The following is a 25,941-nucleotide window of genomic DNA, read 5'->3' as shown; positions in this document are numbered from 1 at the left end:
TTCCCCAGAAAGAGCAGAGCACGGAAGTCTGAACTGGAGAAGGTCCCTCACTGCTCATGGGCTTTGTGGCTAAGTCAGGTTTCTCACCTCAGATGGGGGTGTCTAAAAGCAGTAGCTTGTGCTTCCTTCCCTCCCCCTCTTCCTTCCTTCTTTCCCTTTCTCCCTCTTCCTTCACCTCCTTCCCTCCCTCCCTCCCTCCCTCTCTCCTTCTGTCCCTCCCTCCCTCCCTCCCTCCCTCCCTTTCTTATATTGTGGTTCTGGAGACTGACCCAGGGACCTTGTGCATGACAGACAAGTACTCTACCACAGAGCTACATTCCCAGAACCCTCCCAAACTCTTAAACTTGTTTTGAGGCTGGTTCTCACTATGTAGCCCAGGCTGTCCTTCACTTGGAAGCATCCACCACCAGCCTTCCCAGTAGCAGGAACGCCAGGCCTGTGCCACCAGGCCTAGCTCTCCTCCTGCCTATTTCAGGGGTCACCATGAAGATGACGTGAGCTAGCCCAAACCATGAGCTCAGAAAGGGACAAGGGCTTCACGCTCTTATGGTCTTGGCTAGTACCTTGCCCTAGGTAGTGCAGACAATCTTGTCTCAGAAAGAGACAGGCCAAGATCAGGTCCAGACTCAGTGGGCCAGAGGAGAGCAGGGACATTGGAAGGTTGAGGGAATGTAATGGTTTCTGAGGAGGGAGGCAAAGCCTACTGTGTGGCCTTGGAGTGATGGACTTCACAGAAGGCACAGGGCAGATACTGAGGGCGAGACTGTCAGGGACCCTCAGGCTGGGCAGTGGAGGGCCAAACAGCAGAGGGGCGAGGCGGACTCACGTACACCTTCGGGCAGACTCCTGAGCCAGCTGCAGCCGGTAGACTGAGAGACGGTTGATGCCGCCACACACACTGCCCCGCTCTCCTTTGCATTCCATGTCACAGTCTGATTCGCTCACGTTGGCTGCCTGGATTTTGTGGCCACAGTAGCACTCTGCGCCGAACTCCAGCCCAGCATACAGATAACCCCTGGGGGGCGGGGGGAAGCTGCTGTCAGGCAGGGCAACAGCACCAGGGAGACCCCAGGGGACAGGAGACTCCAGGAGGCATGGAGACCAAGGATTGAGAGCAATGGAGACTTCAGAATGGGGACAAAGGGTGGAGGGTAGGGATAGAGGAAGAATAGGGGTCATACCTACTCCATAAGGCAGGTCGCCCGGCTGGGGGTCACAGAGGGTGGGGAGTCAGAGACCCCTGGGGACATGGAGAGCATGCTGGGGACACCCAACAGTCCTCATCATTGCCTGATGTGTTATATCCTTCATGTCCATATCGACACTCACATTCACACATAACACATGCACATACACTCATACATTTGTAGATATGCATTCATACTCTCATATACAGACATTCACACATATACTGTTACATACTCACACATTCAGATACTCATACATACACACATATACCCATACAGCTATTTGCATGCACACACACACAAACACACACATACACACAGCTATGCACATACACACACACCCATACAGCTATGCACACATATACACCCATACAGCTATGCGCGCGCACACATACAGCTATGCACACACACACACACACACACAGAGCTATGCACATACACACACCCATACAGCTACACACATGCACCTAGAGCCACACACATTTACACACATACTCATACATTCACACTCATATACACACATACACACATATACATATTTACTCATACAATTCATTCATATACACACACCTTCACACATACATACACACACACCCATACAGCTACATGCATACACAGCCATACACACACACACACACACACACACACACACACACCAGATCCTGAGCACACACCCACACAACCACCATCCTGCCCCCCCCCACCCCCCTTCACCTCTGAAGAACCCAACCTTCACCTTCCAGGAACCTATTACCTCATTGCCAGGTCCCTTGGGAAGCACTGGAGAAGGGGGAGGAGCCAAGGCACTTGGGTCCCTTTGGCAGGCTACAAAACCAATCTCACACACCCAGCCAAGAAGAAAATTTCTTCCTCCAAACAAAGCAAAACAAAATTCCAGAGGCTTTAAGGACGAGCTATTTTTTTCCTAGCTGTGGAATCTTTTCCTAAAAAGGTCACTCGGTGGACACCGGTCTAAACACACGGAAGGAGGCTCTGGCTGAGAATTTGGGAGATGGGGAGCCCTGCCAGCCTCCTGCTCACCGTGCTCCCAGAGCCATGAGGGCTCCTCAGAGAGCAGCCTGCCAGAACATCCCTTGACAGAGGAAATGCTGGTGGCAACTGCTGTCTCCTGGATCCTGATGTGGTGCTGGGTGGATGGGAGAGCCACCCAGATTTATGGCTGCACATGCCCTAGTGACTTGGTGACATTAGTTCTGCCCTATCCACCTGTTCCTCCCAGAAGATGAAGCAAGAGCAGCTGACGTGACTGAGCATTTTGGAACCTCATTTGCAGGACCTGCTCCATGTCCCTGTCCCCAGACATCCCTTGGGACCCTCTCCTACAACAAAACCCACTGACAGAAGCGGTGTTTCTCAAGGAAAGCTTGCTATCAGTTCTGAAACTGGAGACAGCCTGTACCTCAGAGCCAGAAGGGGTGAAGGGTGAGGAGGAGGAACATTGTTCTAGAGAGAGCTTAGTAGCTTCCAGTCAGGGAAGGGACTTTTATGCCAGCTGACATCTCCTGGCTTGGGAGAGCTGGGAGCCCACAGGGTGTTTGTAACTGTGTTCTTTAAGAGGTGGAGTTTAAAACCAGGCACGATGACACAGGCCTGCAATTCCAGCAACTCTAGAGCTCGAGGCAAGAGGATGCCAAGACTTGTGATCACATAAACACCACATCTCAGAGACAGTCAGTTGTCCAGACTAAGCTCACCCATGTAACCAGCTAACCACACACATCATACCTTACAAGCCTGCTCCTCGGCACACTTCATACAGTTGTACGGTCATACTCCCATTGCATGCATCTTTTGTGCACACACACATGTATGTGCACATACATGTAGACACACATGTACACAAACACATATATACATTTATATATGTGTGTACACACAAGCTTATGTACACACAAATGCATGTGCACGTATATGCAGATACATGTATACAAACATATATACACACATGCATGTGCACACATATGCAGACACACATACACACATGTATATACACACTTGTATGTGTGTACATGCATGCTTATGTCCACATACATACTAGTGTACACATATGCAGACACACATGCTTACATGTACACATGTGCATACACACTAGTCAATCATTCTTGCAATCTTTTCTTTCTACATTCCCCCATTGACCCTCTGACAAGCCAAGGCGAACAACACTATTGAAGGAACACCTGGTAGAAACGGTTGGAAGGGACATGTCTGGGGATATGGTGGCAGCATTGGGGCACGGGGCACTACCGTTCAGCACAGTTGTCCTGGCAACGGAAGACTGTCATCTTTTTGTAGTCGAAAAAGGACACACCTCGCAGGGCCCGGCTCTGGGTGTCGTCCAGGTAGCAGCCGATGTACTTGGCTGTGGGGAAAGAGGAAGAGTCAGGTATACTTGAGGATGAAGCCAGAGAGCTGCAGGAGGCGGCCCAGGTGTCTCTCCCTGTCTGTGTGGCTTTGCCAAGTGTGTAGCACCTGATATTCAAGAGATGGAAACTTCTGGGTCTTGGCCAATATGGGCAGTAGGAACTAGTGGGGTGAGACTACAGACAGTAGGGCACAGGAGGGGTTCCTTTCCCTGGAGCACAGCCACATTCATGGTCTCCTGGTGACACTGAACACTGGGGCCACACCTGTGGCCCAGAAGGAGCTCTACTTCACCCAGGATAAGGCATGTTTTAGTGACTGTGGAAGGTCTGGAACCTTTCACTCCTTTAAGGCCTGCCTCAAGGGTCTCACTGCACCTGGATAGTTCAAGGTTCCAGCCTCACTTCCCACGGTCACGCCCCAGCTCTGGTCTACGGGGCTTAGATGGGTTGGCTTCCCTCATGTTTTCCTTACAGTGTAAATGAAGCCACCAATCAATGGCCAGAGTGGAATGTCTCACAAATGCTCTATTATACTGTCCTGTGTGTGCGAGGTACAGGGGTCTGAATGGCAGAATAAGACACTGGCCATTCATGGAGCTGGGCTAAACACTTTTCAGTTTGTCTCTCTAGGGGACTCTGGGGGATGCTTCCATTCAAGAAGCACTTCAAACGACATCTAAGAACCATGCAGTTGCCAGGCAGTGGTGGTGCACGCCTTTAATCCCAGCACTTGGGAGGAAGAGGCAGGTGGAGTTTTGAGTTTGAGGCCAGCCTAGTCTACAGAGTGAGTTCCAGGACAGCCAGGGCTACACAGAGAAACACTGTCTCGAAAAACCAAAAACAAAAAAACAAAAAACCAACCAAACAAACAAACAAAAAAAAAACCCAAACAAACGTGGTTGTTGACACTACGAACATTTCCCTTTGTGTCTAGCAGGAACTTGTACACAGAGACAGCACCTTACTGTCTGCAAAATCTCTTTTTTTTTTCTTAATGTTTTCCCAGCATCTGGATGCGAGTTATGGTAAGTGCTTCATACACATCACTTACAGAGTCTTCACCAAGACTCTGTGAGGACATGATCTCTACTCTGTGGTCCAGAGAGGTTACCATCTGTTCAGGGTAACACAGCTTGTATAATCAAAGCCAGAGTTGGACACACACACATCCTGGCTCCAGATCCCTCTTCTGCATGTTTGGGATATGCCTGCCCATACACTGGAACGATCTGGCATTCTCCTGCCCTTACAGGGGTCTAGAGAGGAGAGGCCCGGAGCTAAAAGCTGAACAAAGATCTGAATGCAGGTCTATGGGACCCACACTGGCTCTTTCTGCCCTCCCCTTGAAAGAGAAGGATCCAGCCAGGCTCTGGGATCAAATGGCCTTCCCAGGGAATGACCAGGAAAACCTCAATGACAGGTGACACTTCCTCTGCCTAGGGGGCTGCCCAGGTTAAATGAGAAGAGATCCTTTTCCTGTCCTTTCCTGGGGAGCAGGCTTGCAGGAGGATGTCCCCCCACTACGCATGGCAGTTGTCCACTCTGCTGGACACCAGTCTTCATCCTGACAGCTTGGACTTCCTTCACACAGTAGCCATGATGGCTCCTCAGACTAACAGTCTGGCTTCAAAGGGAGCTTTGCTGCCCCAGCCCCACATGAGCTTGTCACTGGTGACAGCACTGGAGGGTCCTGCTGGCCTTTGTTCTTGCTGAACATCCTAAATACCTCTTGCCTCAGACAGAATCTGATCTGCTAGGGCAGGGCCACCCACACCCTACATTTCTGGCCTTTGCTAAAGGACTGAGAATCTGAGTCTTCATTTATTTCTTTTTCCGGTAAAACCCAGGGCCGGACACATACGCAGTTACTACGGCCCATGGAATTGCTGAATTCACCCACAAGGAGGGTCTCAGACCAAACCCAAGCCCAGTTCCATCTCCTCCAAAGCTTCTGCTTCTGAGGTAGACAGAACCTTGGGGGTTTCTCCATTCTGCTCAGACACCAGGATGGGGGACCAGAGAAAGCGCTCCCGTGGCGACGGTCAGGATTGGAGCACAGGTCTCTCTCCCACAAACCTGGACTTTTAGTTTGAAATGGCACACACGCTCATTATGGCAGAGGCTCCTTTTTCAGATTGTAAGGTGTGGTACATGGTGGGGGTGTGGGGGGATGGTACTCAGGGCTTTGGGAACCCAGAGGTCTATCTGAACTACTGAATGCTGTGTGACTCCATCTGGTGCTCCCCAAGCTAGTATTAAACTGAGATGCACCACACAGCTTGTATACACACCTGCTGAAGGAACACTCCCTCATCTGTCAAAGGAAGGGAGACACAAGGTCCTCTGGAGACACTGAACATTGGCATGCCACATACCATTCATTGCCCAGTGGAGTCAACGTCAAGGCAGGACCTGGTGGTTCCTCCCTGCCAGCCTATCTGGCTCCTATCCTTGGAATGTCACAGCACTGCCAAGTTTGAGCTTAGCCTTGTGACTGCCAACCACTGGGCCCTTCCCGGCCTCCTTCCCAGGCAGAACTTCTCAGAGGCAGGTCAAGTCAGGTATGTAAGACAGGGACCTAGTCACAGGCCACACACTGGGGAGATTTATGGTTGAGTTTGTACAATCCATCTAGGACTCCAGGGGTCACTGAAATAGCTATGGCTTTGTCTGCTGCCCAGAATCCAGCACGTGAGGACCTCCTCTCCTATACCGAATTCTTCTCTTTTCTTACTTTTCCTTCTGCCCCCCTCGCCCCCCACTATCTTTCCACGGAAGTTCCTTCTCCCTGACAGAGGCCATTTGCTAAGAGGGTGGCTGAGCACAAGCAGGCTTGCATGTTTTTCTCTGTGCTGTTGTGAGAAGGATTCTGGGGTATCCCCCAGTGCCAACATTAGCCAGGTCTGGGTTTATAGCACCTAGGCACAGAGCTGGGCTCCTGGGGACATCATTACTCTCTCCAACAAGTGAGATAAAAGTTCTTCCCTGGGTTATTTGAGGTGAGTCCTGTCCTGTGCACAGCCCCTGTCCAACGCTTCCGACTATGGCCTTGTGACAGACACTCAGGAGGCAATGCGGTCAACAGGAGGAAGGTAGCCCCAAACCAACAGGGCTGATGGCATTGTAAGAAGATGACCATGTGACCAAATGAAAGGAGGACACTGGACAGAGTGTGTGGCACCCATGGATGGAGTGGAGAAACAAATGAGAGCAGAGATGTGTGCATATATATTTACACACACAATATATACACATATGTATTGAGTGTATGCATGTTCACAGTATATGTGCACACGTGTAGATGTTCCTGACTGTAAATATGTATGTATGTTTGTGGGTAAGGTGAATGTTCAAGCATGTATACGTGTGTACACACACACACACATGTGTATGGGGTGAACACTTTCCACACGCATGTGCACACTGCAGCTAGCAGCAGGTGTTGTTCTTTAGGTTTTTGCTCCTGCATTCCCTCCATCCTGGTTAGATGGAGTCATGAAGCCACTCACAGGCAGTGCCTGGCTCTCAGTCTCACATGCCTATGTCCAGCAGGGCACTGGCAGCCTGGGAGGGAGCCAGGGTTCAGCAGCAGGCCAGAAAAGTGTTTTGAATTTGGCAGTGCTGATCAAAGGTGCTGAACCTCAAATAACTCCATCAACAGACAGGATGTATTTTCCTAATGACACTGCCTGCCTCTGGGGCTGCCTGCTGAGAGCCCGGAGCTTGGGGCTACTTTTCTATATGTTTTTTTTTTCCTTTCAGTTCATAACACATGTATAAGGTCAACTGATGGGCTTTTTGAGCATTGAGAAGAAGGCACGCATGCTTTGGAAGCCAATAACATCACTTATCTGGCGATCTCTCTAACCAGGGCAAGCCACTGCTCTCTGAATTCTGTCTTACCGTGTAAAACATGGACCAAAACAGCCTCCGATTCATGGAACAGTGCTAGTTAAATAAAGCAATGAATCAACCCTACACGGTCCAGCCCACAGCAGCCGCTCAATGGTTAGCACCGGTATTAACATCTGGACCCAGAGAGTGAGCCAGGCACGTGCGCAGCGCGCTCTAAGCCACGAACAGGAAATGAACTGCAGCGAGCATGAAGCAGGCATTCAATAAACGGCATTGTTACTGCTGACAGCCGTAGTGGCCATGTGACGGTCTCTCAGTATCCCACAGGGGTGGGGTTCAGCATCCCCCCAACATGTGGTGTCCAGCATCCCCAACATGTTAACAAAGTGCAGCATTTGCACAGAACTCAGGCCTCACCTCCCTCTCGTGTTTAGCAGTTCTCTCTAAATGACTTTAGCCCCTAACACAGTGTGAACTCTGGAAATACAAGGGAAAAGCCAGTGTGTGTTCCTTACAAATGCATTTTTCTTAGTAGTAGTTGTTGTTTTTTAATCTGTGGTGGGCTGAATCCCTGGGTATAAGCCCTCAGCTATGGAGAGCTGACTGCATTTGGTTCTCATATCTCACAGGCACGTCAACATACAGATACACAGTCACACGATCCACTGTGTGACCTGTGACATGCATCTGATCAGACTTGGAAGCATCAGAGTACTGGAGCTGGACAAAGCAGAAATCGGGAGGTCCCCTGACAGAGGGAGAGTCACACATTCATTTACCCACTCTGCCACTCAGGCATCCGTTGGGTGCAGCCAGAGCGAGCACCTGGCGCTGTCCCAGGTGCTGACGGGTTGAGTTGGCAAAGACTGGAATACCCCTACCCGCTGGAGCACAGCATGCAGAGACCCAGCTGTTCGAGCAAAATGCCTTTGAATGTGATGTGCATGGCTTCAGGGAGTGTGGCTGTGACCCATGCACCAGATGGAACTGGTTAGGTCACTCTGGAAAGTGGCTATGGGAGGCAGAGGCTCCAAAAAAGGAGCTGTGCAGAGATGTATGTGGGGGAAGAGTCAATAGGCTGAAGGACTAAGCTCCTGAGGCAAAGAGAGCAGGAACTCGCTCTGTGCACAGCAGGGACAGACGCTGCAGTGCAAGAGGGAATCTGAGAACTTAAGGATCAAGCTAGCAGGGACTTTGGGGACTTTAAAGGACAGGGTGTTGTTTGGAGTGGCCAGAGGTGGAATCTGAGGGGCTAAGGTGGAAAGAGCAGTGATTTCTCTAACAGACCAGCCTCTCATTTATGAGATGGCTGCCCTCCTGAGAAAACCCCGGGGGTACTTCCAAGCATTGCTAACTGCCAGTTCTGTCTCAGATGCATTGCTAAGTCCTTGCCGGATCCACACCTCACCGGGCTCTCAGGTCTGTGTGGAAAGGAGCCACTGTGAGATAGGTGTGGAAATTGAGGTATAGAAGGTCAAGCCATTGTCCGAGTCACACAGATGGCTAAGGTGGGCTGGAATCCTAGGCCTGAGTCCCCAGCCTGTTTTGTCTTCTTGTCTCTGTGAGCTCTGGGCTCTCTCACAGGAGAAGATGGTAAGAGTCTTCTAGATAGCTTCTGTGCCAGGTTCAGGCTGCGACTGGGGCGAGAGCCCTTGTCCCTGTCTCTAGGATGAGTCCTTCTGTAAATCCCGTGCCTTCCAGGGGTGAAGAAGAGCACACAAAGGCTTGGGGGACCAATCCTCTCACCCCCCCCATCCTCATCAGGTTCCCCGCACACCCTCTCATTGTAATCTCCTGAGCCATGGCTATGGCAGGTTTCCCCAGCCTGTTGGTCACATGGTAGCTGCCAGTGGAGAGGGGATACCTTCAGAGAAAGCCAGGCATCTGGATAGACGGTACTTAAACCCCAGGTTATATCGACAACAGCTGTGAAACCCTGAACTGGCATCTTTCCCTCTCAAGCCCCCACTTCCACATCTGGTTCTTGATTTTAAATTATTTGTACGTGTGTTGGTGGCTATGTGCCAGAGGCATAAGATCCCCCCTGGAGCTGGGGTTACAGGTAGGTACATACCACCTGACATGGATGCTGGGAGTGGAACTGAGTCCTCTACAAGAACAGTATGCATCTGATCTCTGACCTGCTGGACCATCTGTCCAGTCCCATTTGCTCGTTTGTGAGACGGGGTCTCCTAGCCTAGTCTGACCTCCAATTTTCTATGTAGCTAAGAATGGCCTTGAACTTCTGAGACTTGTTTCTACCTCTGTAGTGCTAGGGTTACAGGTGTGCACTACCCTGCCTGGGGGCTGAGCCCCTGGGGATCCTGCATGGTGGGGAAATGCTCTATTAATTGAGCTACTCACACATACTCCTCCCCCCACCCCAGCCATCCACATCTGTTAAACAGGCATGGGCTCATCTGTATCCCGTTCTAGCCTGTGGTATGTACCAGAAATCAGAATCTTTTTGGGTATAAAAGACTGAGAAAATGCAAGGCAATGGAAATTTACCCAAAGCAGTGTTAGTGCCTGGAATATTGTCTCCTTATTTAGCCCAGGCTAGCCTCTGACTCCTCCCCTCACCAGGGCAGTGTTAGTGCCTGGAGTATCACCGCCAGGACAAGAATTCTTTAGCATGGCCTTAGCTTCACTTTGCTAAGTAGCTGCCATTAATCCTAGGCTCCCAGTGTCTTTTTCTCTTTCTCTCTTTGAAACAGTTTCAAAGAACGCCCAGGCTAGCCTTCGACGCCTCCCAGCTCAGCCTCCCCAGGGCAGGGATGTCGGTATTCACTGCCTGCCCAGCTGCCTCCCTGTCTTTACACCAGGAAGGGTAGCAGGCTCTGTTCAGCACTGTGGGGGGCGCTGATTCTGCACATGTCAAGTGCTCACCACGGATGCTAGGACGATCGGTCGGTGCCCTGGAACCCTGATTCTGGAGTTGCTGTGTGTTTAACAAGCAGTGGGATTCTAAACCAAGGCAAGTGTGGGGTTCAAATGGAACTTGCCAATTAAGGAGTAGCTGTGTGACTCACTGATTATGGATGACAAGTCCAATGTCCCTACATTCACGTGTGTCTGGAGCAACGAGACCAGTTTTGTGGCTGTTATTTCTACATTGGTGCCTGTATTTTCCCTCAATCCCTCCAGGACCTTACCTTTCTCCTCCTCCTTTTCCTTCTCTTTCTCCCGGACAACCCTTCCCTTGAGGGCTCGGCTCCAGGCTCCTCCGTAGTCGCCTAGCTTGGCTCTCTCGCTGGTGTCCTTGCCCTTGAATGTGGGTCCGTACCTGCGTGCAATACTGGAGGCCTCCACCGTGTCCCGGAAACCTCTGCCCAGGTGCAAATCACCCAGGAAAGGCAGCTCCGCTCCTTCTACCGGGCTCCCCGCTGCGGGGCTGGCCTGGCTCTGGGGCACCGCAGGCTGGCCCACGAAGCCCGAGTGCAGGAAGACGAGGCTCCCAGCGGTCAGGTAGATTGCCAGCAGGGTAAAGAAGCGCACCGGCTTCCTGCGGAAATACCGGAAACACCGCTGGAACTTGAACCAGAGCTTGGCCATAGCAGGATCATTCCGGACTTGCTCACTTGGGGCTGGCTGGGTGGATGGCTGGGAAGGGGCGTGGAGGGCGTGGCTTCTTGGGACTTCTCAAGAATGAAACCGCAAGGGCTTGACGCTCTCTGATCCCTCCACAGAGACACTGTAGCAGGAAATCAAGCCAGGCACCTAGCTGAGTCCAGAGGTGACAAGGACAAAGGTTGCTGGAATCCCAAGGTCAAGGTGAGCTGCTTGGGGTCAAGAAAGGGGACTTACAGGACGCAGTCTCCATTCCTCACATTTTGTTCCTCACCCAGAGTGTGGCTAAAGAACTCTAGTGACAAGGACTGGCGGCTGCAAAGTCACTCTGACCCCTTCTTAGCCCCTTGGGCTGTTGAGTCTGATTAGCTCACGGAGAGAGCTCTGATGCTGGCCTCTTCTCTATCTCTAACAGGTGGCCAAGCTGTATGCCACCTTCTGTGGACATGTGCTGAAAGGACTCCATCTGGTCAAGCTTCAGGCCACCGGGCTACCACCTGTAAAACAGTGGAAACAGGCATGAGCCCCCCTCCCCCCGCCCCCAAGCCCGGAATGGAAAGAGGTCCTGTGCAACCTCAAGGGGGTGTGCGGAGGCCCCGAGAGGGCTGGAAGCTCTTGGAGAGCTGGGCTGTGTGGCCTCCAGGAGTGCATAACCCCGCCTCCACTCTCTGCCTCACTGGAACTGGGGCGCTTCAATCACTGTGCTGGAGTCTGGGGTTTGTATAGAATGGGCACACATCCTCCCATGGGTCTCCACATATCTCACATGGCCTAGAACACCTAATACAATCTCAGTGCTCAGGAGTACTTAAAAAGTAATAGCAAAAAAGAACTTTAATGTGCATTCAGTATGGACCCAGTGGGTGCTTGTGTGTGTGTGTGTGTGTCTGGTATGTATGTGTTTGTATGTGTCCGTGTGTATGTATTAGTGTCTGGTATGTATGTGTGTGCCTGTATGTGTCTGTTTATGTATTTGTGTTTCTCTAGCATGTATGTGTGTATATGTATGTATGAGTTGGTATGTATGTATGTGTTTATGTGTATGGATGTTTGTATGTATGAGTTTGTGTTCATGTATGTATATATGTATGTATGTCTCTTTCTGTGTCTGTCTGTCTGTGTGTGTTATGAGTATGTATCTGTGTGTGTCTCTGGTATGTATGTGTGTGTGTATGTATGTATGTATGTATGTGTGTGTCTCTGTGTGTGTGTGTGTGTGTGTGCATGTGTGTGTTATAGCCAGAGTTCAATGTTGAGTAACTTTGTCAGTTACTCCCGTTGTGTTTTGAGACAGGGTCTTTTCAATAAGACTGGAAGCTAGTTTGGCAACACTGGCTGACCAGTGAGCTCCGTGCATCCTCCTGCCTCTGCCCTTCCACTGCTGAGTTCAAGTCCCCATGTTTGCATGGTCAATTCTTCACCCAACTGAGCCATGTCCCCAGCCCCATGCTTTCCCCCTCATGGTTGATTGAATCTGTATGTAGAAGCCACCAGCAGGGCAGAAGCCCCAGCTGCTTGCCCCTCCCTTGTATACAAACTTTTATCAAACATGCATAGATACGTGGGTTCCCCTAAGGCCAAAGAAAACCTTGAGACTTCACTGAGCCCAAATTCATTCCTATGACTCCCCTAAGGAGACCAGCTGTGTTCCAGCTATAGCTGAGATGCTGAGATAAGACATACCTCCCCGGGGCTTGTGTTCTAAGGCAGAAATCAAATCTACGGGCCATCATCTCTGCCTGAGTGGGAGATGGGAAGGGAGAGAAGCAGGCTTAGTAAACAATACATCCGTGTGACCAGCATTGGCTGTGGGCTTGCAGGTGGCCAGCTCTGGGCTGAGCGTCCTCTATAGAATATAATCTCATTTATTCTCTAGTATCTTACAGGTGAGGGAAGGGAGGGCTTCCAGGATGAGTGGGGTAGCACTGCAATTTAAAACCACAGGGTGTTTGTTTGTTTGTTTGTTTGTTTTTAGAGAGGGTTCCATGTAGCCCAGGCTAGATTCAAACTTGCTCTCTAGCTGAGGCTATCCCTGTACTCTCGTTCTTCCTGCTTTTACCTCCCAAATGCTGGGATTACAGGTAAGTGACATCTTGCTTGGCCAAACCACAGCTCTTTACCTTTTTTGACCCCGTCTCTCCACAAACACTCTGGACACTGCTTTGACAATTCAGAGATAGCCTCAAAGCAAGAGCCCGTATCTTTCTATCGACTGCTGCCACTTCCCCTGGTCAGGGCTTTCTGAGAGGGCCTGATGGTTAGGAACTCAGATTTTCCTGGGAGGTGTTGAAACGTTTTGATTTTCCACAGCTACATCTCTGCTGTCACACGGTGGCCTTGGAGAGGGCTCATGAGTAAGAAAAGTCGATTACCCCACTCTGGGCCATCTGCCAGAAGGGAGGCCTGGATGTGGGTTGACTATTGGGTAATGCTGTTTCATATAGCCACCAGCAGGGGGCGACAGGATGCTCTCAGCCAATCACGGGAGACCCAGTTGTCCATTACCAGTGGAAGTGGGGGCTCTGGGACGGCCTTTCAAGCCACATAGCAGCTCGGGAGTTTCACTGAGGTTCTGGGTGGTGTCTGCCACCACACTCCTTGGGACTCAGCACTTACTACACCAACCACCTCCTAGGCATGTGGAATTGATACTTGAGCACGGCACAAAAATCCACGCATATCTGCCACCAAGCATCCATCTGTCTGTCTATCTGACACCTTCACCCTCTACACACCCATTAGTTTGTCCACCCAACCATCCACCCTTTTATCCATCTGCCAGTCTGTCATCTTCCTTCAGGACACCTACCCACTCATCCATCCTTCTATCCAAACTGTGACAGACCATCTGTCCATCTGGCCTTCCTGAAAGTTGTCCATTGATCTCCATGTGCCTGCTGCGGCATAATCCTATGGATGTCCCCGTGTGCGCGTGTGCACACACATGCGTGCACACACACAAATAGATAGATAATAAATTTAACTTAGAGGGACACAAGACTATGTAATCTATGGTCTGCCTTTAGGGAACCAAGGAGGAAAACATACATAGCTGCTGTATCGGCTACACAATGACAAAGCCCAGGGTGGGAGTATGTATCTCATGATACAGAACAGCAATTCACATTAATAATGTTTAATAAGCACTTACACACATCACTCCATGTGTAAGTATGTAAGTATGCACACATACTCACATGCACATTCACACATGTGCACACTTATACACATGGACATTCACATTACATGTACACTTATATATATGCAATACATGCTCACATATGCACACTCACACTCATACCATGCATGTTCAAACTCATGTGCATTCATAAACTTACATATATACTCATGCACATTCACACTTGCACACTCATGTTCATACTTACATGCACATTCATATATACACATGTACATACTCACACATGCACACATTCCCACACATGCACACCCATACACATGCATGCTCACACTCACATGCACATTTATAGACACAGGTACACTCACATACTCACAATATGCATATTCATACGTTCGCATTCACACACTCACACAACACACACCTTCATACATGTACACACATGCACATTCATACACATGCACACTCACACTCTGATTTGATTCTCACAGTGAATTCTGTGAGGTTCTGCATTGTCTTTTGGAGCTAAGTATTGAGTGTCAGAGCGATTGATGAACTCATTCTGAGACCCACAGCTGGTAAGTGGAAGGAGGCTGTGAGGACCCCAGGACCTCAGACATATACTCCTATCCTTCATCTGCCTCTTGCCTTGGGATCATAACTCCAAGCACACAATAGAGAGGAGCCCTTGAGCCCTTGCACTGAGGTCCCACATTTGGGTTTTACCAAGTCAGGAGGTCTGAGGATTCTGCTGAGTCCTGGGGAATGGGAACCTGTAGCAGTGGACACTCCATAGCTGCCTGGGGAGAGAGATCAAAGAGGGCTTCCCCAGTTAGCAGCCTTTGATCCAGCCCTGGGGGAAGTAGATATCCTCTAGGTAGATGAGAGTTGAGGAAAAGCCAGGTCAGGAGGCAGAGAATGGTGGGTGGAGCCAGACACAGGAGTCCTTCCCACCTTGGTCCTGCTAGGGGCAGAGAACATGTGTGCATGGGTGTGAGTATGCATGTGTGAGTATGTATATGTGTGTGTATGAATGTGCCTGGGTGTGTGAACATGCATGGGTGTGAGTGTGCATGTGTATGTGTGAATGTGTGAGTGTGAACATGCATGTGTATGAGTTCGTGTGATTGTGAATGTGTGAGCATGTGTATGACTGTGCATGAGTATGCATGTGCAAGCATGTATGTGTGTGTATCCAAATGTGCATGACTTTGAACATGCATGTGTATGAGTGTGCATGAGTGTGAGTGTGCATGTGTGAGTATGTATGTAAATATGAATGTGCATGTGAGTGTGAACATGCATGTGAATGAGTGTGAGTATGCATGTGTGTGAGTGTGTATGTGTGGGTTTCACAATCACCACATTTTAGCCCCTCCCCCCCTTTTGAGGTAGTGTCTCATGTAACCCAGGCTGCCTCAATCTCACCTTGTAGCCAAAGATGACCTCAAACTCCCAATCTTCCTGCCTCCTCTTCTCAAATGCTGGTTTATAGGTATGCATTACACCTGTTTAAAGAGTGCAGGAGGCTAACACAGGACTGCCTGCATGCTAGGAGCTGCCCCTCCAACCAAACTGTATCCCCAGCACCATAGGAAGATCATCTTAAAGCTGGCGCCTCATGGGCACCCACACCCTTTACACCTATGTGCCATAAAGAGAGGAAGCCAGGAGTCACTCTTGGTACTCTGAGGGATCCCCTCACTCTGCAGACCACAGATCTTTAGGGCAGAGCATGGCCCTAGCCAGTAGCCCACCTGGGTTCAGCCTGACTGGAGAGAGACACCAATTTCTACCAGCCTCAACTCTCCTCCACTCCCTGATTACACTATTGAAAGGACTGAATGAAAGGGTAGAGGATAGAGATGCCCCAGGCCGCCCTGCTCATCTGCCTTATGTGAGCAACCAGGAAGCTATTTTCCACATCAGTGAGGAGCATGCCGTTGGTCCCCCGCAGCCATTCCCTCGCTGACGATGTTTCTAGATCTGGCTCTTTGGTTTCTCCCTCTATGTTCTTTATATCGCCACACATTTTTTCCTTAAGTGGTTGCCAAGTGGACATCTGGGGACACTGAACTCATTAGCAGCTGCTGGGAAACAGGGAGAAGCAGGCATGGGGTCGGAGGGAAGATAGGGGCTGGGAAACAGGGAGAAGCAGGCATGGGGTCGGAGGGAAGATAGGGGACTCGGGGAAGAGGAACACAGAGCAGGGCCATGCCACCCCACTTCCTGGAGGGATGGTGCAGATGGGAACTTCATACCCACACCCTCCTGTCAGGGCTAGGAGAGAAAGCATCCTGGAATCTGAGCCCCTCACACCATACTTTAGCCCCAGCACCTTGTGTACTATAGGACCCCAGGCCATTCACAGTGGAGGGGGTGAAGAAAAAAGGGGCTCCCCTCACCCCAGGGCTCACCTTAAAATCAAGACTTTGGGGGCTGGAGAGATGGCTCAGCGGTTAAGAGCACTGACTGCTCTTCCGAAGGTCCTGAGTTCGAATCTCAGCAACCACATGGTGGCTCACAACCATCTGTAATGAGATCTAATACCCTCTTCTGGAGTGTCTGAAGACAGCTACAGTGTACTTACATATAATAATTAAATTAAAAAAAATCCAGTCTTTGTACCAAGGGTCGGTGTTCTCGGGTAATAATAGCCTTGGGGGTGGAAATTTGGGGCTTTGAAGGGGCAGCAGGCTATATTATTTGTCACTGGGTTAGTCTGGATAAAGAAACCTCGCCAGGCTTGTCCTCAGAGGAACCTTAACACCTCTCTGCCTCCTGGAGCTGCCAACCCTCCCCCACTCAGTGGCTCTCCCTAAGACTGTCTCTCATTCCCCCTTCCTCCCTCTCACAGACAGAAATCCCACCCCAAAGCAGACAGGAGAATTAGCTGCCATTTCTTGAACACCTACTTTGTTCCAGGTGCCATGTTTAAAGGACTTACCAACACACCCCACATTTTCCTCTCTCTTCACAACCTCTGAGGCAAGCCTGACAGCCTCCCAGGCCCACAGATACATCCAGAGCCCCAATGGATGCTTCCTGCAGGAAGCCCTTTCCTCTTCCTGGGGATTGTAGCACATCAATTTTTCTTCCTCTCTTGGCAGCTCCGGTGTCTAAACCTCACTGGGCTGTGCTCTTTCTCTATGAAGTGAACCAGTCACAGAGACATGAAGTGCAAGCCCAGGGTTAGCATTCACTGAGGTGAGGATGGCTGGCATGCTTGGCAGAGGAGGGGTGGGGGACAGCTTCAGAGAAAACCCAGTGTGTCTGGGAACAGAGGCCCAGGCTTGGACCAGTGTCTGAAAGGATATATATAGAGAAAACAAAAAGTTCCACTTTTCTGAGTTAGGGTGTCCCAGGTGGGGTGTAAGCATCTGCAAGGATATCCACCACTGGAGAGCCTCTGGGACAGAAAAGTCCATAATGTCATTAGGGGATAATTATTCTTTCCTCTATGGCTCAAAGTCCTTGGGAGAGAGGTATATTTCCAACAGCCTCCTAGCCCACTGACTACCTTACAGTGCTCCTCGGGAGTCACCCAAAGGAATCGAAATCGGATGTACTTCCTGACAGGGGACTATGATTCAGCACCGAAAAAGAACTCTTATGTGATTCCAACCGTGAGATATTCTGGGAAAGACAGCATTACAGAGACAGCAAGGCTCTGGGTGTTACCTGCCGCTGGGGTGAGGTCAGGGAAGAGGGACTGGTGGAGCCCAGGACTTTGGGGGTGATGACTCAGTCCTGCTGATACTGTAATGATTCATACATGTGGAGTTATGTCCAGAACCAAAGAACACACGACACCGAGCACAGTCCTGAAGCCTGCATCACGATGAAGGAAGCATATGCAAATGACCACAGGTCCAACCAGACCCGAAGATCTGAGCCCCACTGATGTTGACATCGTGGGCAAGGGGACAGGGGATAGCTCTGTGTGTCCTGACTATCTGCTGCTTCAACAAATATGATCGTTTGCACATTCACCTACTGTGGCTGGAAGCAATTCATGGCACATTTCAAACAGGTAGGAGAGCGGGGTTTCGGATGTTCTAACCCAAAGAAATGATGAATGTCTCAGGCAATGGATGAGCTGGCTGCTTTGGTCATCTCAGCGTGCACCTCATCGGCAAGCACAGGGCGGACTGAGACATCGCCCTGTGTCCCATAACACACACCATTATTTTAGCTGCAATTGAAACTGTTTGCAACAGCTTGTTTGATTTTTTTTTTTCTTTTCAGGAACGGATGGTTACATATTTGCCAGCGATGGCCTGGGAAGGTAAGAGAAGCTATAGAAAGAGAGGGACAGACAGACAAGGCGGGAGCTGTCTCTTCTCCCGGTGGTTCTGATGAGCAGGCTGAGACCCAGTCCCTATCTGTGTTCTTCTCCACCAGGCAGCTGGCTGACTTCTGGGGCCCAGTAGCACCCCCTTCCCCAGGAGAGAGCTGTGTAAAGCAGGGCCCTGGGCCCCTATCATTAAGCCATCTGGAGCTATCACACTCCTGCAGGCTCTGCTGTGTCGCGGGTCAATTAGTGCTCATTTGCATAGGCATCTTTAATAGGCTGCTAATTGTCAGGGGGGTGGGGGTGGGGGGGATAATGGATGGTTGTGTTCCTGGGCAGAATGTTTATCCAGGGGCCAGACCCGTCGGGGTGGCAGAGCAGAGAGAAAGGGAAAGGAGGGGACCTGGAGTCCAGAGGAGGGCCCCGGGGAGGGAAAGATGGAGCCAGCTCTGCTGTACTGAGCCAGCAGCATCGTGCGGAGTCTGAGCATCCCTGCACTCAAGGATGCTTCTCCGGTCTGCTCTATTAAAATAACTGGAAAGTGCCAAGTAGCAAAGGGGAGCCCTATGGGTCCTATGAGCTGAGAACTCCAGAGAAGATCCCCAGAGACTTCTCAAGCTGTAGCAGAGCTGTACCTCAAGCTGTTCCTGGACCCAAGGGCAACTCTGCCCATGCTTCCTAAGGGAGACCACACAGGGTGTCGGAGGGAAGTCTTAAGGCTGCTTCTGGGGCAGGCCTGGGTCCTGCACAAAGCCAGGATGCACCTTCCCTTCTCGGTGGGGCTCAGGCTTGTGGCCACAAAGCCAAGGTCATTTAGTGTGGCCTTTGTGTCAGCCAAGGCAGCCAACAGGAACACTCTGAAGAGGGGCTTAAGGGCCACCAAGGAACATCTCCCAGCTTTCAGAACCTACGCCGCCCTCCTGTCAGGTGTGCCTTCTCTAGAGTAGGGAGCATGGAGCTGGACAGGAGGCTAAGATGTACCACCTGGGCAAAGCGGTGTTCTCTAACAGAAGGGGAAACTGAGGCCCAGAGGCTGTTCAGTGGGACCAGCTCTTGTTATTGCTGTCTCAGAGAGCAAGACTCAGAGAATCCAACAGAGTGACCCAGGGTCACCAAGCCAAGTTGGATCAAGCTAGCTCCAGAAACTGCCACCCCGTGTCCACACTGCTCTCCTTCAGCTCCTTCTAGCCACAATCACACACAACTGCCACTTGTTGACACACCCAGTTGGACTCTAATTTGGGAACAGTGACTGCTTCCATTTGAAACTCTTCTTCCCCAGAGGAATTTTCCACCCGGGAGCATCTCTGGTCCAGCTTTGTGTCCCAACCAGATTGCACGGACTGGGGGAGGAACCTCTATGCCCTACCTCCAGTAGCTCCCTCAAGGCCACAGCAGACGTGCTGCAAGACACGTCTTTGGGCCTTCGTCTCCACCATCACGGCCTTTCCAGGAGACTCCACAGTCTTATGCTCCTTTGACAGATGAGAAAGTCAATCTAATGTTGGAAGAGGAAGCCAATAAGCCGCAAGACACCTCTCAGACTCGGGCTGGTGTCTGTCTAGAACCTTCTTCGCTCTGCTGACCCGGGGCCTCCGGGCTGAGGAGAAAGCAAGGTGATCGGAATCCCTCAGATTCAGGGCACCTTCTTCCTTGGTGCCCATGCTGGGGATGAGGACCTCACAGAAGAGGCAGAAGTCCCTGGCCCTTGGTTGGCATCTTCACCACTGCCTGCAGTGGATGAAAGGGTTCTGTGGTACCTAGTGGAAAAACTGTCTCCTCCAATGTCCTCCTTCGAGAAAGGGGATGACTTCCAGCTCCTCTGTCAATCATCTGGACATCATAGGAAGCGAAGCCCAAGCCCCTCATGGCACGCTCTGGCTGGCCCTTCTCCTACCCCAGCAGACATACAGAAGTCTATCCTACACACTCTCTTCCAGTGCCGACTGGGGGTGGGGAGTGGTGGTCCTGAACCCCACTCAAAATGAGGAACAGCAGCTACTGCCATTTGCCCCAGAAACCCCGTTAGTGCTGGAAGCTGCAAACTAGATTCTTCAGCTCTTGGGAATTGAAAGTGAACTGCCAGCTGGAGCCTGAAGCCCTCAGGCGGTTCCTGCTCCTCTCCTTAGAGGCTGGTGCTGACCTGAGCTGAGCTGTTCTCTGCATCACGGGATGGCCAGCTACAGGGATACAGCTGCAGGCACAGTTTCCAACCAGCCCTGGAGAACAAGCCTAGGCAAAGACACCGCTCTTGGGCTCAGCATTTAATCCACCCAGCTTTTTACCTAGCTTCCCACCACTGGCTCTGTTTTGGGGTTCAATGCTGGGCTTCCCATTTGCAGGACCTTGTAGTAGGGTGGCCAGAGTCTACCGAGTGGCAGTGGGTTCTCTGACTGGGACAGTTAGATCCTGCTTCTTTCTGTGTCGAGGTCAATGCTCCCCAGAGAGACAGTCATGCCTCAGTGCCTTCCAGGAGGCTGGGGAGAAAGACACACCCGTGAAGTATATATTTCCAGTCATCTCCAAATTGCTCAGCAATTACAGAACACCACAGAAGCCACGGGAGGCAGGAGCATCCCTGTGGGCCGAGACATAGCTGGGCAGAAAAGACCTCACCAGCCAGGGAATGGGTTAGAAGTGAGTTCATGGTTCTTTTTTTGTTTTGTTTTGTTTTGTTTTGTTTTTTCTTTTCCTCTCCCTAAGTTGTGCTTTGAAAAACTCAAGGAAGTATATGAGGGTTCTTGAAAATGATTTGATATTCTGTGTCACAGCACACACATGGAGGTCACAGGACACCTCGAGCAAGTTGGTTCTCTCCTTTCGTCATGTGCTCTCTGGAGATCAGAGTGAGACCTGCCCAGGTTTGGCATAGAGTGCCCTTATCAGCTAATCTATCTCCCCAGCCTCCCCAGACTTGTTACCAGTCAGACTTGAGTTTGGATCTTGGTGCTCACATAAGACAGAACAAGGAACATGGGGTCATTTAAGGCATTGGGGCTGCAAGTTCTTAGGCGTAACACGGGGTGAGAGTACCAATCCCCTCCCAACTCCTTAGTTGTTGAGAGGGCTGGTTGACATAGCAGGGACTATGCACATTACGGTGGGGGGAGGGGCAGCTGGACACCTTGCCTGGACTGCAGGACGTAGCTAAGATAGCCACAGCAGGAAGGCAGGACAGAGGTGCCTTGTCTCTCTCCAATCTTGATAGCCCATGGCCACCCCGTGGCCCTATAGCCCAAGGGCTCAGAGAGAGGTAAGGCTGGGTCAGAAGGGAGAACTGGGGGAGGCTCCTACTTATCAGTTTATTTGAAAAGGGGAAAAAAAAAAGCCATCCATTTCCAGTCCCAGCATTAATAAGCCGCTGTTGAACACGTCTTAAATTTAAATTTAGACAAACGTTCCCCCACACAAACACTCATCGCCCACACACCCCCAAGAATAAATCCACCCGGTGAAGGGGAGATGTCTATGTGGTTACATCCCAGGGGCTGGGAGCTGGGGTGTGCAGGAGTTACCTGGGGACAGGGAAAGTGCCTCTGTGTCTTTGTTGGTGGCCTTAGACGCTCCTGTCAGGAGAGCACTGGTCAGGGACTCTGACCGATCCTTCCAGGAGCACTGGACAGGGAGTCTGCCCCGCAGGGCTGGGCCAATTGAGGGGAAGGCCAATGCTCCAAAGTTAGTGGGTGGAACTGACTTCCTGTCTCAAATGCTGCCTGCCTCTCAGAGTCATTTCCTGCCTACAAAGGAAGTGGTCTCACACCTACTTCTATAGGTTTGCCCACGACCCACAGTCAGCATGGCTTTGCACCCAGAAAAGCCTTGCCTGGGTCAGTGTCCTGTTGAGGCTTCTTGTAAATTGCTAGGAGAGTGATTCTGTTGCAAGAAGAAATGGGCACCATCATTTCACACGGTCTTCTGAGAAATATCAGCTGCCCACAAGTAGTGGTGTGGGTAGGTGGAGGTTCTGTGCAGGGTACCTCAAGCTATGGTGACTTCCTCTTTTCTTTCTGTTTTGGCTTCAAGATCATTCTATAGCTGTGTGGCCTTGGCCAGGTAGATAGTGCTCTCTTCTCTTTTGGATCAAATACACACACACACACACACACACACACACAGACACACACACACACACATCATGTATACATATACATGTTTTCCAATAGTCAAACTACAGTTCATTCAATCAACAAACATCCCTTAGTACCAGCCTCATCTGCAGCCTAAAGTTGGCCACAGGGGACCAGCCTAAACTGGAGGCTGTTCTAGCAGGGAGGGCTCATCACCCCATGAACACCTACCTGCTTCACATCTGGGGAGAGTTTCTTCTCCCCTCAGGGATGTCTCCTGATCCCCCAAGACCCACTTTGGTCAGGGCAGCACACCCTGGCTTGTTCTCTCAGCACTGAGGGAGTGCCTGCTGTGGACCTCAAGAGGGTGTGGCCCCTGGCACCAGGAAGCTGGTGGCTTTATAGTTTCAGACTTGTGGTAGGTGTGGGTTTAGTCTCACCTTGCTTCAGCTTCCAGAACCTCAAAACACACAACTTCCAGCATTCAACATAAATCTGTAGGGCAGGTACTGCCCCCACCCTATCACATGGGTGAGAAACTGAAGCTTCCAAAGGTCAAGAGACGTGTTTAAGGTCATCAGTGCTGAGCCAAGGCTTTAGGCTTGTGTGCTGTGAGATACTGTCTCTCTCCCCTGTCTCTCTTTCTCTCTCTTGCCTTTCTCTCTGTCTCTGTGTGTGTGTGTGTGCACACGCGCGTGCGCACACGTGCACATGCTCCTTCTCCTGACACCCAGTCTCTTGTTTCCATAGGAACAGGCACTTAGGGATAAGTCTACTCTTTGTCTCTATGGGAGACTCTATTCAGGAAGCCTCATCTCCAGGACATCCTGGTGGGCTCTGAGAGCACACTATTTGTTTGTTTATTTGTTTGTTTTTTGAGACAGGGTTTCTCTGTGTAGCCCTGGCTGTCCTAGAACTCACTCTGTAGACCAGGCTGGCCTTGAACTCAGAAATTTGCCTGCCTCTGCCTCCTGAGTGCTGGGATTAAAGGCGTGCACCACCACGCCCAGCCGAGCACACTATTCTTAAAGGAAGCCTGGTGTTGGCTCTCGTCCCCAAGGCTAAGTTAAAGTCTAACACAGCAAGAGGGTCCCTAAAGCCTCCTTAGTCACAGGAAGACACCTCAGCTAAGTATTTGGCTCCATTTTTGAGTTTACATAATGTTTTTTTGTTTTGTTTGTTTTTAAAGAGGGTCTCAATATATAACCCAGGCTGGCCTTGAACCCTTCACCCCTGCTTCCTCAACCTTCCAAGTGCTGGGATCACCAGGCAGTCACCACATCTGGCTTTAATTTATTCTTCTGAGCCAACCCTACAATGAAGTTTCCCGACTGTTAAACTATAGCAAGCCTAGGAACCTGTTGTGATCTCACGCTTTGTGGGCAGCGACAACACCCCTATGGGAGCAGATGAGACATACCGTTAGGTCTGGGACCATCAAGAAACAGGGGTGAGATAGAGCCTTGGGGCTCCAGGCAGGGCACATGCCCTTGACTACTGTCCTCAGCCAGTGTCTGCGGAGTGAGTCCTGGGTGGCAGGATGTAGTGGCTGGCTCTTTAAAGCCACTACTAGAAAACATTAGGGTGGCTGAAACAAAAAGCAAGCTCCTTGAGGGGAAGAATAAAGTGGGTGGGACTTCTGGTCACAATGGTGGAAGGGAACAGATCTTTCCTTACAATGTTACAAATGCCCGCTTACTGTGGTATCTAACTGTCTCCCTCCTCGGTTGCTAACTAGAGAGAAATGATAGCCATGCTCACATTCAGATTCACGGAAATTCAAATGCAGAGAGCAATTCTGCTTGCTTCCGCCACCCTCCCATCCCAGGCAAGGGAGCCCAAGGTGGTGAGTTCTTGTCTCAGGGGAGTCTCACTCAGCCTTGAAGAAACTGTGGCTGCTCAGACCACCCAGCCCTGATGAGTCTAACAGGTGAACATGGCCCAGAGTGAAAGAAGGCTGCTGGAATCTGAGGGCTGTAGGATCCCATTTCTGGGAAAAGGCAAAGAGCAGTGATTGCCAGAGCCCAGTGTGTAGAATGTTGGGGGTGGGAGGTGGGGTGGGGACTGAACTCAAAGTTCGCAGAACTGCAAACTAAACCTGGTGTTCCTGTAGGCAAATTGCACGTAATAAAAGCCCTAAGGCAGCAACAAGCCAGTCAGCTCTGCCACTTGGCCAGCTGCCTCCCTCAGGCGGCAGGGTTAACACCTACCTGCTCACTTATTTGGGCCCTTGAGATGCTCACCTGGATGATGGGGTGCTCCAGGGAGCACCTACATTTCCCACGTGCCCCGTCCCCCAGCTCCTGCCCTCTCTTTTCCAGGAGCTGCAGTGCTCAGGATTATTATTTTGCCCTGAGCTGCACCAGCCGCTGAGCTGTTTCTCTCGGCAGGCAGCTGCCGACCCCCGCCGTGTTTACATGAAAACACATTTGCACAGGGGGTTGTTTTTTTACCTTTGCCTGGGCAGCCAGGATCCTATGAAAGCTGGGGCGGCTTGATTAATCCAGTTGGAAGCCGCTGAGGGGAGAAGGCTGCTGGAGTCTGGCAGCCCAGGTAAGCTCTTAACCTGCAGGTCAGGGATCCTGGGATTCTATGTAGAGGGCACAAGAGCCGTAGTGTTTAAGTGGTGTGTGCTCACATCCAGGCATTTTTCAGCCTTGACAAGACATTGGGAGCCAGAAGCATTTTGCTAGATGTCCTATACCTTGTTTCCAGGGCGTCCTGCAAGCCATTTGTCCTCTGCCTCTGAGGAGCCTCTGCCAGCCCGAGTCAGGAGGACTAAGAGTCTCAACAGATACAATCAAGTGTCTTCTCCATGACGTTCTCCCATTATGATTTACTGGCTCTCACCAGGAGGCTGCTGTGAGCTCAGCTCAGCTTCAGTTCCCCTCCACCCTAGGACAATGATCAGCTGGTCAGCTCTGAGTGCCTGTCTTCACATTGGAGAAGTCGCGGTGGTTAATCTTGATGGTTAACAGACAGGATCTGAATCCCATGGATGGAACCAACTGGGCACAGTTATGAGGAGTCTCTAGATTGTGTTCAACGAGGTGGGAAGACCTGTTGTATAATGGGGCCATCCTGTGGGGTCTGGGTCACATAAAAAGAAGAAATGCAGCTAAGGACCAGCGTTCATCTCTCTACTCCCTAAGAGATGGGACTGTTTGTGGAGAGGCAGACCTGGGAGATATCTAGGTTCTTCATTGTCCAAATTCTAGAAGCACCATGGATACTGCTTACTCGCGTCCACACTTGTGTCTGCTGGGCAGACTAGCAACAGCCCCGGATAACACAAACACAAATCCTCACAACCTTCCCTCCCGTGCTGGTTCTAGTGTCCTGGATGAGGGCTTGGCTGGGCTTACGAAGCCCAGCCTGTTTGGAGCCTCCGGGAGGCCCAGCCGCAGTTCAGAGAGCCCTGTGGGTCAGAAAGAGCCCCAAAGAGAGC

General features: G+C 50.8%; 1 protein-coding gene and 1 long non-coding RNA gene across 5 annotated transcripts in view; one reads left to right on the top strand and one right to left on the bottom strand.

Moving 5' to 3' along the window:
- The window catches only part of Wscd2 (WSC domain containing 2), a 100,616-nt gene that overhangs the window by 27,810 nt on the left and 46,865 nt on the right, over positions 1 to 25,941 (bottom strand). For 2 of the 4 annotated variants that reach the window (XM_017320928.2, NM_177292.3), the window contains 3 exons: positions 10,582 to 11,493; positions 3,453 to 3,567; positions 831 to 1,015 (listed from right to left, as the gene is read on the bottom strand). In XM_017320928.2, coding sequence (XP_017176417.1) covers positions 831 to 1,015; positions 3,453 to 3,567; positions 10,582 to 10,981 — 700 coding nt within the window. In that variant the 5' untranslated portion in view covers positions 10,982 to 11,493. Of the gene's footprint in view, positions 1 to 826; positions 1,016 to 3,452; positions 3,568 to 10,581; positions 11,494 to 25,941 lie in introns of all 4 variants that reach the window. The other 2 variants (XR_001784707.2, XM_030254582.1) reach the window with 2 other exon arrangements.
- Positions 17,774 to 25,941, top strand: part of Gm52822 — a 29,390-nt gene continuing 21,222 nt past the window's right edge. Inside the window, exons 1-2 of the long non-coding RNA XR_003955974.1 lie at positions 17,774 to 18,165; positions 18,381 to 18,420. This is a non-coding gene — a long non-coding RNA (predicted gene, 52822). The remainder of the gene's footprint in view (positions 18,166 to 18,380; positions 18,421 to 25,941) is intronic.

Source organism: Mus musculus, chromosome 5, assembly GCF_000001635.26.
Source record: "Mus musculus strain C57BL/6J chromosome 5, GRCm38.p6 C57BL/6J".
Taxonomy (NCBI): domain Eukaryota; kingdom Metazoa; phylum Chordata; class Mammalia; order Rodentia; family Muridae; genus Mus; species Mus musculus.
The sequence above is the reverse complement of the archived record's forward strand: the minus strand, read 5'-3'. Positions and strand labels throughout refer to the sequence as shown.